Below are 16092 nucleotides of genomic sequence, written 5' to 3' on the forward strand. Positions count from 1 at the left end.
CTATCAATAATCGAATATCCTTTGCAATAACCTAATTCTAAGGAAATAGGATTCTAATTAGGAAGCCAATGTCGAGGACTCATCTAGAAATGTTGCCGAAGAGTTGAAAAACAAGTGCTCGATAGCAATTTGGTAAAAATTTCAGCAACCTAGTCTTCTGTAGGAATGCAACAAACTGAAAGAAATTCATCTACAACATGTTCCCGAACAAATTGCTTTGTGTGAGCATGAAAAACCGGGTTAACAGTGGGATAGAGAGCAGTTCAGTTGTAGCAAATATTCCACCCAGAATTGACTTCAAAGTCCTTTCAGAAATAACTTCATAATCTTCAGAGCTAAATTTATGTGAGAGTTGATAAATAAAATCTGTTATCTTTCATAGCAATTAATATTACATATTTTTTATATATATTTTAAGATATTGCTATGTAATATAAAAAAAAGGTGAACACATTAGCTGGTCTTGGTAATATAATCTACAATTAAAGAAAAACATCCAAAAGATCACGTAATGAACATAACATCATCTTCTGTAGCGATACCGTTGGAAGTTGAAGTAAACATGCAAGATTCCTCGTTCAAATGTGCATTTGAATCCCTTCTTGTGAGAATATTCCCATTCCTTGTTTACAATTCGAAAAGCCTATCAAACAAGTAGGATAATGTTTGTTAGAAAGAGTACAATGAATGTCAACACATAAAATAGCACTGGACTGGACTGGACTGGACGGGGAGACAACTTACTATATCTTCATAAGGTGGCCCGGCATGGAACCTTATAATGCAAGTCTCATCACTGTTCCCATCCCTCTCGATTGTATAAGTTGGAGCTTTTATCTTGTCGACGAGGTCTGGGTAAAAGATGTTGAATTTATATCCTTGAACAACCTTTGGGGGCGGATTGTCATGATCATAATGAGTTTGATTGTATTTATTCCACTCGTATCCGGTATGAACCCGGTTGAAATATTTCGGCTTTCTTGGTCGGTACTTATCGTGCCACCAATACACCTGCAAACAAATCAATTTTGTTTTGTTAGTATCGTCGAAGAGAAGAGAGAATACAAAGGCCAAATCCTGTTACTTGTTTTCTGCCAATTAATTACCTGTGAGTCCAGATTCACCTCAGCTCCAGAGCCAAATACTACATCACCTTCCTCCATGACCCCCATAGCTTTAATGGCTTTCATCTCAAAGTTATCTTCTGCTGGAGGCAGTTTCGATGCCATGGCCTCTTGAATTCGTCTTTGTTGTTCCTCTCGCACAGCCATGCGTTTTCTTTCCAATATGGCCCTATCTTCCTCAGGATCAATTGCTTCTTCATTGTCGTCACCATGTAACAGTTGAGGTGAAAACGAACCAGCTACTTCTTCTTCTTCTTCGTCTTCTTCTTCTGGCTCATGACTTTCCTCCACAATGGGTTCTGGGGAAAATGTTTCACCATCTATACAACATTGAAAACCATTAGCCGAGGTTTTAGGAACCAGCAAATTTTTTCAGAGAAAAAATAAGTATCACATACCATTTATATCATGCTCACTGTCCTCCTGAATAGGCGTTAAATTATGATCACCTTCCAGCTTATCATGACCTTCCGAAGATGGCTCAAGGAGTTGCAAATGCTTGCGTAACATCTTACCGTGAATCTCCCTCAGACAAGCCTACCATTGCCAATATAAAAGTAAGGTCCGAAAAAAAGCAAGTCCGTAGTTGCAGCAATACAAATTGAGAAACTTGAAGTAATAATTACCTTTGCCTTGTAGATCTGCAGTCGTTTGAGAACAGCCTCCCAGTATTCCACTACTTTTGCGGATCCAGAACTCATTTGTGCCTCTATTTGAGACCGTAACGCCTCAAGCTCATTGGAGCTCTTCCCTTCCAAGAGATTCCTGACGTCTGTTTCGATGCTAGAATGTACTCCCCTTTCTTCTGCAAGAACCTCTGCAGGAGGTTCCTCCCCACGCACCCTAGCTCGATCTAGTGCATCTTTTTTACGAGCTTCAGCTAGCTCCCAATTACAAACCACCAAAAGTGCCTAGAAAGAAATTTTGCATATGTTTAGGTACTGTTCTTTACAGATTCAACTAAATAATCATATTCACACAAGCACTTAACCAAAATATCTATAAATTTCAAGTAATACTCTTCTGATCAACCAAAACTAGGGCCATAAGAACAATAAATATAGACATGAAAAAATAGTACCTCCCAATAATCAATGTGCGTCTGAGTTTTCCTATCCATATCCAGATGCATTTTAATGTCATCGCCAAGCTCTTCCATCTCCTTTACAGTTAAACCCTGCATGATGCACATAAAAAGTAAGAGTTAGTTCAACCAAAAATGCACTCGTGTGCCACTATGGAATTTAATAAATCATCGATGATTTAAAAGGGAAAATAAAACAATAGAATATCTAATGGTGGCAAATCTTGAAATAAACGTTTGTAACGTCGGAACACAAGTTAGAATAATCAATATTGTAGTTGAACTGTTAACGAGGAAAAGGAGCAAAATGCAGACAGAAGAAAAAGTAACATTTACCTTGAAAACAATGTACGGCTCATTCAAGTCTATATCCAAATCATCGGATACATTAAGGTGCTTTGACAAAACATCTATAGGCTTCATTCTCCCTTCACGCATCCTGATAACTGACCTCACTTTGCTTTGATCAAAGTGAAACTGTAGGTCAAATATATATGAACTCGTTAGACAAACAATAACAAAGATTTGACAAGGTAGTGATGGCATGAAAAGGAGAAGAAATGAAACACAACATGCAACATACCTCCTCTTCTTTTTTCTCCCAGTCTTGGAACTCGGCCCTTGCACGTTCTCTAGCCAATAGAGCCTGCAGAATGAAATGAATTACAAACCAAAGAACATGCCAAATTCACCAAATCAAGAAATTCGAATCATTTTAAAATTTAATTTCACTAATGTCGGAGACAGCTTATTTTTTAAACAATGTCGAGAGGCAGTTAAAATTCAATTTGCCAAAAGATTTTGATGAAAAAGAAATTATGCTTACCATTTCTTCTTCATGTCGTGCCTTTTCCAGTGCCCTTTCCTCTCTTCTCTTTTTCACCTTTTCAATCTCTGCCTGCATTTCAAAATTGCTACATACATTAGAATCTATGGACTTTTTTTCATGTTTATGAGTTTTGTAATTATCTTAAGACAAGAGATGGTACCACCCCCACGACGCAAGAATACGTGCACACAGAAAATCACAATCAATGCCACCATTACGAGTTAAATGTAAGCAGCAGTAATACTTAAACAAGATAGTTTTGACCCAGTTCTCCATGTGTTATTTTTTAGTTTATTAACAACATATATATTTATTTAAAAAGAAATGATATGAACCCAACCACAGAAGATCAAGACAATTCATACCATTCTTTCTCTCTGCCTCTGCTTCTCAGCTTTAACAGAAAACGTATCAAGTGACATGCCTTGGGAAACATCACGTTCAATCTTCTTTCGCCAAACGAATCTGTAAGAAACATAAGACTCCGGTTAGATTTAACAAAACCAGCAAAATAAGAGCCAGACTAACTCATAGCTTCAAATTTTTTTTTTTAAAAAAAAAGAACACTCACGTCTCATTGAGATTAGAATCACCAAATGGATTGGAATCATTGGAATAGCCGGAGACAGACTTCACTTTCTTCGAAACTTTCATGGCCTGCACAAATCAAAACCACATGTCATAAAAAAGAAACCTTGGTAGTGTTTAGCATCGAAAAATATTTTCCGTTTTCATCTTCCAATTTTCTTTTCTATTTCTAAGCTCTCTGATTTTCCATTTGCCAAATAGAGAAGTAAAAGAACAGAAAACATACTTAGTTTATCTGTTTTTCATTTCTTACTTTTCATTTTCTAAATATTAAATGGAATTCTTTTAACACTATTTTTATAGCAATAAACTTTATAAAACACACATATTAAATTAAAAACAATAAATTCTAAGTCATTCAAATTAATAAGTATTTGAAGCACATGTACATACCCAATCTGTCAAAACAAAAATTACAATTGAGTCACAAAGCATAATATAATGGATTAGGTAACACTTAGCGAAAACCAAACATCATAGGTAAATTCATATATACATAGGCATGAGGTGCTTAGTATGTCCATCCCTATTCAATGTCTAACACGAAGAACACAACAGAGGCCAAATCGTGCAGAAGTAGATGAGAGCCTGAGAGCCATCTAATTATGTAACAGGGCTTACTTAATTATCATCTCCATTCTTAATTTTCTCTCATAAATTTATATATAAAGAAGAAGCAACAGAATCAAACATGGATTTAAATTAAGCAGAAGAGTTCCACCCATACCTAGCACCAACAACTTGATGATTACCAGTTATTAAATCTTCTTTAGAGGACCTATTATATCATGCTATAACTGTAAATATACAATGCTATTCTTAAGTTGTAGGATCTGTGTAAACAGGGAAATCATACCTTCTTACAGCTTTCTTCCCCAAATAGTCTGCAATTTCTTCTTCAGTGATCTTTCTCGAAGAGTCCTCCTTCCGTTCTCTGGGCTTGCTAGAGCTCCTTCTGCGACGTTCCAGTTGCTTCATATTATTGGAGGAAAAAGAAACAAGGGGGAGCAGTTTAGAACCAAAACACTATTCCCTTTTACAGGGAAAGTTCGATCGCGTGGAAAGGGATAGTGAGGGCTCAAATACAAATGGTATTTAGCTTCGGGTCTTTGTGATGCCTATCGGCGAAAGAGGGTGTTGCGCCAAGGTTTGATGAAGCAGGGGGCTATATGTCTATGAGCCCTATGACCTTTCACTCTCGGATTTGTGCTGGTATTTGGCTGTAGCCCCGGAACCTAATAAATAAGGAAGGAGGCTGAGATGAGAAAAGAGAGACCTCACGGTAAGATCAATTATGGTTTTCAGAAGAGGGAAGAAGGAGAAGAGGGAGAAGAGGAGAGGAGGGCGAAGGAAAGAGTTAGGTTTTCGGTTTTTAGGGTTCTGTAAATTTTCTTAATTTTAGTTGGTTTAAAAGGGGGAAGTATTCCTAACATGAGTTTTGGTAGGAAATATTTTCTTAAAAGGTGACATAAAGATCCTTTGGATCCGAACTATAGTCGAAAAATTATTTAGTTCTCCATTCTACCCAAATCAACAAGTAAGTCCTTCAATTGTTAAATTTCATCAAATCACTTCCTCACATAAAGTGAGTCAAAATCTGAATCTCAATTTAGTTAACTGAGGCCTTATTTCATAAACCACTCACTTAATTGCTTAAATTAAAATGTTAATCACTTATTTAATTTAAGTACGTTTGATAACGGTTGTTTTTGCACCACCTAAATTAGTTAATTAAGTTAAAAACCACTTATTTTGATAAGTCATAATATTTAACTTAACATTTTAAGTTAAACATTATCAACTAATATTTTTATAAAAATTAAATCATTCAATATTTTCAGCACTTATAATACTCACACTTAAAATTCAGTACTTATTTTGTCAGTACTTAATTTTCAGTTTTATCAAACAGACCTGTGTGTTTTTTTTTTTTAAGAAAGGGTTAATCTAGTGTTGGGTTGTTTTAAAGTCATAAAAAAAGGGGACCACCTTGATATGCATTCTGATTCATTCCTTCCTCTTGTTCCTCTTTTTGTATCTTACATACGTGGTGTACAACCTTTACCCATAATCACAATTTGGCGTACAACCAAAATTTTGTCACACTAAACTGTAAAATCTTTTGTTAACCTCCCACTAAAGTGTATGGCCGGTAATTTTGACCGGTCAACTCGCCACCTCATCACTTTTAACCTCCTAACAAATAAAAGTGGACCCACCTAATGTTAAATGACTAACTTACCCTTAATTATATTTTCTTTTAATTTTTATTTTTCCCTCATATTAATTTCATATTTTCTCTCTCCTAAATTCTCTCCCCTATCTCTCCCTTCCGCCTCTTCCACTAGCTCAGCCTCCTCCTCCTCCTTCTTCTCTACTTTTTTCCTCAGCAAAACAAAGAAAAAAATCAATCGAATTCAGTAGCAAAATTAAAATGGAAGGAATGACAGTAAAAAAGGAAATGATGCAAACTTGAGATACCTAGCACCAACAACTTGATGATTACCAGTTATTTAGAGGACCTATTATATATGTTGTAACTGTAAATATACAATGCTATTCTTAAGTTGTAGGATCTGTCTAATTAGAGCTGTTCGGTTCTACTTGAGAGAAACTCGGACATTCATCACATACAACAAATCAACAAAATTGGGATACGAAGAATGTCTAGTGGTTTGGAGTAGAGAAGAAAATAAGTTATTGTAGTAAATTGGTACAAGAACCCCGTGTTTTCGAAATAGAGAACATGATATATTAGGTTTCCTAGTCATTTTAATAACTAAACACCAAAAGGAGGCAAGGGAAGAAGGAGAAGAGAGCGGGCGATGGAAAGAGTTAGATTTTCAGTTTTTAAGAGGTGTTTGTTATTTATTCTATGGGATTGGGCATAGCGCATAAGATAGAGGTTGTGATAGTATATTATGTTTGGTACGTGAGACATGGATAAGAATGAAATAATACATTTTACTATTTTAACCTTATTTAAATTACGTAACTTGAATTTGAGGGATAAAATGGATTTTTCCATCCTATTAAAATCGCAAGAGCTTATCTCACCTCCTTATACCACCCCTCCTGAGTATAGGATTTGAGGGATAAGAGGTTTATCCTTCATTTGTCTCACTCTTCTATCTCTCTAACAAACACGGGATAACTTATCTCGTGTTTTTTATCCCCATCCCACCTCCTATATCCCTTCTAACAAACACCTCCTTAGTGTTCTGCGACTTTTCTTAATTTTAGTTTTAAAAGACGAAACTACTCCATTATGATTTTCTTTTTTTTTTTGAAATGATTATGAAATATTTTGAGGAAATTACACTCAAAATCAACTGTAAATTATTTTGTATTTTTAACTATAAATATTAGAAATTCATTAAAGTAATTTTAATTTTAATTTTATCAAAATCGTAGTTAGTAATTACTTATTTAATTATGGGTTAAGGTGCAAAAATACCTCTAACTTTTTGGGTTAGGAGCAATTAAACCCCTAACGTTTAAAATGGTGCAATTTACCCCTAATGTTAGAAGCCAATAGCAATTTTACTCTTAACGTTGATAAATTGAGTCAATTTGAGAAATAATTCATCAAAATGTTTTCTCGATGATGGATCTTGTCATCTACACTTCATACACGCGTTATTTTTATCAGTAACAAATCACAAACATATATGTTGGGATGTAAAAAAAAATATTAAAAACATACGGTCTTTTGTACAAATTAGATAAAAAACTTCAAAAAATTCACCGAATTTATAAATATTAATCTCCAATTTTATAATTAAATTACAAAAAACATGATATCCTTTTTTAGAATGAATTGATGTGCAATTGGTGCAAAATAAATAAAATAAATGACTGTATTTTATAATAGTGTCTGAAATTGACCCAATTTATCAACGTTAGGGGTAAAATTGCTCTTGGCTACAAACGTTAGGGGTAAAATTGCATAATTTTAGACGTTAGGGGTAAAGTTGCTCCTGATCCAAAACGTTTGGGGTATTTTTACACCTTAACCCTTTAATTATTAATTAAAATAGAATTAAAAAGGATGGAAGAAGGAGGATGTTTGATATCCACAATTCAATTTTTATATGATTGGAATCTTCTTTTTCTTTTTAGCAATGTTATCAGAACCAGACCGGACGTCAAATCTAGGGGTGCAAGCGAGCCTTGGTAGTTCGTAAACTATTCGAGCTCGGCTCGGTGAAAGCTCGATCAAAGCTCGCTTGATATGGCTCGACTCGAGTTCGGGATCGGTTCGAGCATTAACGAGCTAAGTTCGAGCTTCCTCAAGTTCGGCTCGAAAGCTCGCGAACATGCTCGATTATTTTTAATTACTATATATATTTTATTAGTTATTATTAGTTTTCATCACAATTCACAAATCAAATAAGATTTATCCGATACAAGAAATGACACAAAAAAAAGCTTGGATATTTGAGTCTTTAGCAAGACAATTAAGTTTTGATAAGGAATAAAATACATTACAAAGTTTAATATATATGTCATTGTTTGAAATTTTTATCCGAGCTTGTGTTTTCCGATCACAAGTACCATATACTGTTTTGGAATCTCGACAATAACATGATTGTTTTTCTTTATAAATATTTTAAACTCATATGAAGTATGTTATAAGGCTTTTCTATTTTTTACGCTACTTATCTATGCATGTATAATGAATTTGGTTAAAACTCGTTAGAAGCTCGATAAAAGCTCAGCTCGGTCAGATTCGGTCAAAGCTCGGTCAAATCACGGTTTCGGTCGCTCAAAGCTCGGTCAAATTCGGTCAAAGCTCGGCTCGGTCAAAGCTCGTCAAAGCTTGATTCGAGAGGGCTCGGCTCGAGATATTAACGAGCCAATACCGAACCTACCTAGGGTTCGGCTCAGTTGCTCGAGATATTGCAATAAAATTTATAAATACGCATATTAAATTAAAAACTACAAATTCTCAGCAAGTCATTCAAATTAATAAGTATTTGAAGCACAAGTACAGACCCGATCTGTCAAAACAACAATTACAAGAAATGAACACTTGAGTAACAAAACATAATATAATGAATTAGATAACACTTAGCGAAAACCAAACATCATAGGTAAATTCATATATACATAGGCATGAGGGGCTTAGTATGTCCATCCCTATTCAATGTCTAACACGAAGAACACAACAGAGGCCAAATCGTGCAGAAGCAGATGAGAGCCTGAGAACCATCCATAGTTGTGAAAGGCATCCCAGGCGATCAAGCCACCGCCTTCTGTAATGGAAAGCGGGACCGCCTTTCCACCGCAGGCGAGAGGCGGTTCCAAGCGAGAGGCGGTCGCCTTTGGGTCTAAGGTGATATTTAGGTCGCTTTTGGGTCTCAGGTGATATTTAGGGTAAAAAATGAAGTAACTGTAATCAAGCAGTTTGTTCGATTGCGATAGAAAGAAAGGGTTCTCTGTGTCCAGTTGGAAAACTTCATCTCCTCCAGGCTTAATTAATCCACTTCGACAACTTCACTTAAACTAGTCAATTTGAGTTATGATTTTATTTTTTGTGTTTTTCTAATTCTTTTGTCGCCTCACGTGCCAGAGGTAGTCGCCTCGCCTCTCTCCTCGCCTAAAACGATATTTTTCCCTTATCGCCTCTCGCCTTTCCCAACTATGGAACCATCTAATTATGTAACACGGCCTACTTAATTATCATCTCCATTCTTAATTTTCTCTCATAAATTTATATATAAAAAAGAGGCAACAGAATCAAACATGGATTTAAATTAAGCATAAGAGTTCCACCCATACCTAGCATCAACAACTTGATGATTACCAGTTATTCAATCTTCTTTAGAGGACCTATTATATCATGCTATAACTGTAAATATATAATGATATTCTTAAGTTGTAGGGTCTAATTAGAGCTGTTCGATTCTACTTGAGAGAAACTCGGACATTCATCACATACAACAAATCAACAAAATTTGGATACAAAGAATTTCTAGTGGTTTGGAGTAGAGAAGAAAAGAAGTTAATGTAGTAATTTGGTATCAGAACCCGTGTTTTCGAAATAGAGAACAAGATATAGTATTAGGTTTTCTAGTCATTTTTAGAACTAAACACCAGAATTCCAATTTTTCAATTTTTCTTTTAGAAAGCAACCCTTTATAAACCTGAACAGGGAAATTATACCTTCTTACGAGCTTTCTTCCCCATATAGTCAGCAATTTCTTCTTTAGTGATCTTTTTCGAAGAGCCCTTCTTCCGTTCTCTGCGCTTGCTGGAGCTAGAGCTCCTTCTGCTGGACGAAAGTTGCTTCATATTATTGGACGAAAGAGAAACAAGCAAGGGGGAGCAGGCAATGGAAGAAGGAGAAGAGGGCGGGGGTCGAACAGAATCCAATTAACTATCAGCCTGCAGCAGCAATCGATAAATACAGTCAAAAATTATTAACACGTATAAGCAGATGAAGAAGGAAGAAGGAGAAGATGAGGCCGACCAGGAAAAAACGTAGAAGTCCAGAAGAATGCGTGGGAAAGAAAGTCTAATTTGGCGCGAGAAAGAATGGGTGGGAAAGAATTTCACGATTAAGCAATTTATAAAGGGAGGAAGAGATAAATTCTAATTAGGATAGGAGTTGGAAATTAGAATTTTAGGCAAGGATAACTTAGTCTTTTTCATCTATTTTTTCTTATCCCAACTCTAATACCACCCCCCGAAGTATAAGTTTTGTGGGATAAAACTCTTATCCCTCTATTTGTCTCACCCTCTATCTCACTAACAAACAATGGATAACTCATTCTAATTTTTTTTATCCCTATCCCTATGCTCTTATCCCTGTAAACAAACGCCCCGTTAGGATCTACTCGGATGGGGGTTAGAGGAGGTTCATTCAACGATTAAAGGAGGTTATAATTCTAACCTTGCTTGGTTGGGAGTTTAAGTTTAAATGAAATACATTTTGAGGTCCTTATTTTTTGCCAATATTAACCTTGTGGTCATTTTATCTATTTTTTTAGATTTTTAAGCGAACATATCTTAACTTTTAAGACAACCACAATATAATACAAGTTGACCATGTTACTCTGTTATTTTATATCTATCTGATTATGCAAAAATATAACGATTACAAGTCTAAAAAAACTAGACAAAAGGACCAAAGAGTTAATATTGACAAAAGCTAGGAGCCTTACAACGTGTTTTTCAAAATAGGGGGACTAAACAGTATGTTAGGTAAAAAGTAAGGGACTAATAAATTATTTACCCTTTTTTTATGACTTTCCCAAAATACTCTTAATATATATATAACACTTAAAAACACGTTTTTTAATTCGCATATTTCGCAATATACGAAGTATGCGAAGATAATACTGCTTAAAAACACGTTTTTTAATTCGCATATTTCGCAATATGTGAAACTTATGAAGACAATACTAATTCGCAGAATAACTTTTCCCTTCACATATTTCGCAATATGCGAATTAAAAGACGTGTTTTTAAGCAGTATTATCTTTGCATACTTCGTATATTGCGAAATATGTGAAGTGGTATATAATAAAAAAAAAGTATAACAACAATGGTTGCAATATTGCAACAATAATTCTAACATTAAAATCATAACATTATCAAAATTTACAACAATATTGCAACAAAAAATATTAAAATTATAGCATTATCAAAATTTACAACAAGATTGTAACAATAATTCAAACACTAACCCTAAATCCCATAAGCAAAAGGAATTAGAAATGGAATAAGCGTCATTTTGAGATGAGAAATGGAACCCAAAGTTTGAGAAATGGAATCCAAAGCTTGTGGTGACTTTTCTTTTCTTTTCAAGAAAGAATCCAAGAAAAATCGACAGGTTCCCACCTCGCCTACATTCCAGTACACCACCTTTGTATTCAAGCTAAATGGGTACTTGAATTTGATGTTCTGTATTCAACCACCTTCATAAAAATTAAGTCATGTTAGCAAGAAAAATGATGATTTGGATTCGCGAAAGAAGATTACGTGAAGTCTTCGAAGAGAAAAGTAACAAAAAAATGATAATTTTACTTCGCGAAAACAGATTACGCGAAGTCTGCGAAGAGAAATGTAACAAATAAACGGACGATTTTACTTCACGAAAACAGATTATACGAAATCTGCGAAGATGAAAATCATGAACATTTCTCTTAATATATATTCAATTGTACATTTCTCTTAATATATATTCAATTGTACATTTTCGAATTTTAATATATATTCAATTGTCCAGAACCACCGTCAGCCTATAAATTAACAAACAAACCAATTAACTACATTTTTTTATTTCTAATATTCAATTGTATATTTTCTAATTTTTTTACTATTTCGGTTCCGTTCACTGACGTCCCGATATCAATATAAAAAAATTAAAAATAGCCCTTTTTTTGCCTGGACGAGTGACTCACACCACCCGACCCAAGCCAAAACGGGCGGCGACACTCCGTCGGCCGTAGGGCCGACTGGGGAACGAGTGCGCCACCCTGTCCGTCCCTTAGGTGGAATGGGTGGCGATCCCGTTCCACCTAAGGGACGGACAGGTGAGAACGAGTGGTGCACCCGTTCTGGCCATAGGTCGGAACACAGTTCATGTGTTTCGGCCTATGGCTAGAACGGGTGGCGCACCCGTTCTACGTAAATTTCCGAGTTTCGCCTCCGATTTCGGAGGCGGAACTCGTGTTTTCGAACAAAATCTTAGAAATAAAACTTACCGAAATACCCATCAAGCTTTTTCCCTTCCCGTATTTTGGTGCCATGATGTTTTAGGTCGGGTTTTTGAAAATCCGAAAAAAGCTTGAAAGGTTTCGATTTTTGGAGTTGAAATTATGAGAATGGCAAAAATGTCAAAAGAGGACGGTGATAAGTAGTTTAGGGATGGTAAATAGCAGTTCACTTAAATATCTTAGTCATACTTGATGTTTGGAAAGTCTGATGTGCAGTTAAATAACAATCAACCCAGCCTTTTCAAATTTTATATAATGCATTGCTAAAATTGATCTTGCTTGAAAACGTTAGGGTTAAATTGGACAATTTCATACGTCATGGTCAAATATTCACTTCAACGATAACGTTAGCGTCTAATTTGGCACTTATCTTATGAATTTTGTTTTTTTACTAAAAATAGTGATATATTAAGAAGCAATTAACTCATTAAAAAGAAACGAGAGAGGGTCATAAAGCGACATACCACGATCAGATAGAGAAACAGCAGCACGAGCTAAAGAGTGAGAAGAACGGTTCGCTGATCTTAAAACAAAGCTATGACAACAATTGCCTAACTCATCCAACAAGGGCTTATAATCACTAATAACAACTCCTAACATATAATCAGAAGCAGAAGGGTGGGCACACGATTGTACCGAAAGCTGTGAGCAGGGGCGGAGCCAGCCTAGAGCTCGGGGGCTAACTTAAATTAAAAATGGAATTTGATAAATTAAAAATATATCTTTGTCTCTAAAATTTTGAGTAAGCCTTTCCGTATCCCACTGCCCCGTTATTGTATCTCTCAAGCAGCTATCTTTCGTCCACATGGAAGTAGTAATATGAACACTTTCAACAAAAGGATTATCTCGATCCGGAAGCCACAGGGTCAGACCATAAATCTGTATCACTACCATCACCAATCGACCTTCTAGTTCATGAAATTACAAGATGTCTAGCCTTAAGAACACTTCGCCAAATATAACTTAGATTATTACGGGGTCTCTTAAAAAAACTTCCATCCGAGTAGTACCGGGCTTTAAAAACTTGAGCCACTACGGAGTTAGGTTTTGTTAGAAGCCTTAACCTTGTTTAGCTAAAAGTGCAATATTACCACCAAGTTTTTAAAGAGCAAAAAGTTTATCCCATGAATACCAATGAATTCATTTTTTTTAAGGCCCAATCATATATTTATCTTTGACATACCCCCACACGCAAAGGTTCCTTGGGCTTGCAGCGTGTACAACACAGGCCCATCCCGCCATGTGTTTTTAATTCCACACACTAATGAGGTTGTCAGGACTCGAAGTCTCAACCGTTTGGTCCTAAAAACTCTGATACCATATCATGGAACCGATTGAACTAAAAACTCGAGTTAATAGTTAAGGCCCAATCATATATTTATCTCTGACAATTCTAACAAAGTCTTTACTTTTTCAAGATTTGGTGCACAAACAGGGGTTATTTACTTAATACCTGCCAGCTCGAGGGGATGTTAGATTATAAAAATGCAAGTAAGTCAAACGATTGTTAATTTAGTTTGTAATTACTGCCAAGTGTTAGTTATATTAATGCAATAGGTTAAAGGTTAATTAGTTAAGTTTTAATAAGTTCATGTACCATTTTTTATATTTCTCCAGTGGTTGTTCTCGTCACCACTGGTTCCAAACTGTAAAACACTTCCTAATTATTAGAATCGGAAGAAAGAGCAACATTGAGATAGGGTGGTGGACATGTCCGTCTACCCACCATGAACAGACTAAGAATTGACCGCTTTAACTAAGAGACCGAGAATACTTAATAATAAGGGGATAACATAACATATTAAAAAGGCTTATTTGGGCTAAATGGTATAGTCAACAATTGCATTCTATCTTTTCAGGAGAGTGTCTTTCGCCTCCCATTTTGAATTTTAATTGATATTTCAAGTATTTATAATATACACTTTAAGTAAGTTCAGAGCTAACGAGACAACTTTAGGAAGCCAATTAAACTTTTTGGACAAGTTCACTGGCCGATCATGTATTAAAAAAAAAAAACAAAAACAGATTGATAATCATAGTAATTCTACAACACCAGTGTAATTGACATCAGGATATAACTGAGAGGCCTCAACTTCCTTAGATGGATCAATCTCAAAATTGGTTTGATCGCCCTTTATGAACACCGAGTGATTTATCGCCAACCCAACATTATACGGCATTGGAGCCGCTGCAACAACATCGAACAATCGAACAATCAATCTTTCTAATATATACCAATTTATATAATCTCTTTCCCAACAAAAAAACATATATATTTTTCTAAAATTACCTTCAATTTCTTTAAGAAGCTGCTCTTCTGAAACATACATCTTCAGTAGAGATTTGCCTAATTTCTTCTCCTTGAGAGCAACAATCTCATTTAAAGTAATAATGTTTTTAAGTGGCTTAATCAGGAGTGTCTTATTCAAGGTTCTTGGATCATCTACTGCTCTTATGGTGTAGGTTCCTATGTCTTCTTCTTTGTTAAGAATTGCTGATCAAAATTATAAATTTAATTATGAGATATAAAATGTTGCTAATAAAGTGTCACTAAAGGGCAATTTGGTGATTAGAAACATTTCATTAATTACCTTTGACGTTTCCGTCGCCTAAAATGCTGACGGTGTCTCCTGGAGGGAACAAAAAAGAGATGATATAGGAAGAAAAGAAGCCAGAAGGCACATATGTGTATGGTATTCCTTCTGCTTCAATGGTTCGCCGAATTTGAGCCTTGATTCCAAATACAAATTTTGCTGGCCCAACAGCATTCACATGATCCACGTCATTTCCGAACTCCGAAGGCAAGAATCTCTGAACATTTTCAATATTTTATAATTGAATCAAACAGTGTTGGAATCAGAAAAATTTAGTGAAGAAAACTCTTGGGATTAAAACTCCGCAGCGTAAATATCCGTCGCCCATTCTGTCCATTTGTCACAAATACTACAACTTACGAAATTACACAACAAGTTTCCTTTTAACGATGAAATTTTCCATAGTAAATCTAATTTTGTTATTTATCTCTTGGAATTTGGATTAGACAGACCCTCCATGACCCATTTGAATTCCGTCCCTAATATCAAAGACATTCTATATCATGTCATGGAATCAATTGAACTAAGAGTTTAAACTGATAGTTAAAATCCAACCATAGATCTTATATTAATCTGACCTATATCACATGTTGAAGATAAAAGTTACGAATATATTAATAAATGAATACCTTAACATTACCGGCTTCTTTAATGGCAGAAATAATGTTGGCCTGATCAGCTAATTGCTCGGCACTAATTGTGGATATCACCACATCCACTTGTTTAATGGCCTTAACTAAACTCTCACGCTTGAAAATATCTCCCTGCATATATCATATATACAAACATTAACTCTCTTCGTACACAAATATATACTGTAACGAATTTAAGATTCATTGGTAGACGGCGTTTGAGGCGATCTCTCATAATTTATGTATACTCAATTTATAATTTTTAGCGTTATCGGAGCGAGGCAACTTCAAGCCCCGTCGCCAAATATATATATTAGAGAGAGAGAGATTACATGTAATAGGGTGACGCCTAAGTTGGTGAATTTGTCAAGGAGTTTAGCTTTAACAGGATCAGAGGATGTGCTCTCTCTAACCAAAGCAAAGGTAGGATGGCCGGCGATTGTGCTTGCTTCTACAATGAATTTTCCGATATAGCCAGTTCCTCCGATTATCAAAATCTTACTTTTCTCAGCCAT

The 16092-nt window shown here is 35.4% G+C and overlaps 2 protein-coding genes across 5 annotated transcripts; both read right to left on the bottom strand.

Moving 5' to 3' along the window:
• Window positions 1-328: 328 nt before the first annotated feature.
• LOC136201048 (splicing factor Cactin-like) lies at window positions 329-9937 on the bottom strand. 4 transcript variants are annotated; one of them, XM_065991596.1, is made up of 12 exons: window positions 9794-9937; window positions 3657-3694; window positions 3403-3502; window positions 3035-3106; window positions 2792-2854; window positions 2545-2685; window positions 2206-2301; window positions 1751-2035; window positions 1523-1661; window positions 1107-1444; window positions 745-1011; window positions 329-643 (listed from the first exon to the last, which is right to left on the bottom strand). In XM_065991596.1, exons 1-12 carry the CDS (start codon window positions 9920-9922, stop codon window positions 524-526), a joined length of 1788 nt encoding a protein of 595 aa, XP_065847668.1. In that variant the 5' UTR covers window positions 9923-9937; the 3' UTR covers window positions 329-523. The 4 variants fall into 4 exon arrangements, with proteins under 4 accessions (XP_065847668.1, XP_065847667.1, XP_065847670.1 ...); XM_065991595.1 differs by having other exon boundaries at window positions 3609-3694; XM_065991598.1 differs by lacking the exon at window positions 9794-9937 and adding an exon at window positions 4482-5044.
• A 4447-nt stretch (window positions 9938-14384) lies between these two features.
• On the bottom strand, window positions 14385-16092 carry LOC136200794 (phenylcoumaran benzylic ether reductase Betv6-like). Its single transcript, XM_065991249.1, has 5 exons — window positions 15910-16092; window positions 15575-15709; window positions 14943-15162; window positions 14642-14845; window positions 14385-14539 (listed from the first exon to the last, which is right to left on the bottom strand). The coding sequence occupies exons 1-5, from the start codon at window positions 16090-16092 to the stop codon at window positions 14385-14387; spliced, it is 897 nt and encodes a 298-aa protein (XP_065847321.1).

The sequence above is a fragment of the Euphorbia lathyris genome, chromosome 7 (assembly GCF_963576675.1).
Source record: "Euphorbia lathyris chromosome 7, ddEupLath1.1, whole genome shotgun sequence".
Taxonomy (NCBI): domain Eukaryota; kingdom Viridiplantae; phylum Streptophyta; class Magnoliopsida; order Malpighiales; family Euphorbiaceae; genus Euphorbia; species Euphorbia lathyris.

Bases quoted from the DNA above. Each gene is read 5' to 3' on its own strand.
- LOC136201048 (XM_065991595.1), bottom strand. From the start codon at position 9,922: ATGAAGCAACTTTCGTCCAGCAGAAGGAGCTCTAGCTCCAGCAAGCGC. The intron at 2,855-3,034 runs GTAAGCATAATT...TTCATTCTGCAG, and splicing joins CACGACATGAAGAAGAAATG to GCTCTATTGGCTAGAGAACG. The intron at 1,662-1,750 runs GTAATTATTACT...TGGCAATGGTAG, and splicing joins TGCAGATCTACAAGGCAAAG to GCTTGTCTGAGGGAGATTCA.
- LOC136200794 (XM_065991249.1), bottom strand. From the start codon at position 16,092: ATGGCTGAGAAAAGTAAGATTTTGATAATCGGAGGAACTGGCTATATC. The intron at 15,710-15,909 runs GTAATCTCTCTC...TGATATATGCAG, and splicing joins TAGGCGTCACCCTATTACAT to GGAGATATTTTCAAGCGTGA. The intron at 14,540-14,641 runs GTAATTTTAGAA...ATGTTGTTGCAG, and splicing joins GCTTCTTAAAGAAATTGAAG to CGGCTCCAATGCCGTATAAT.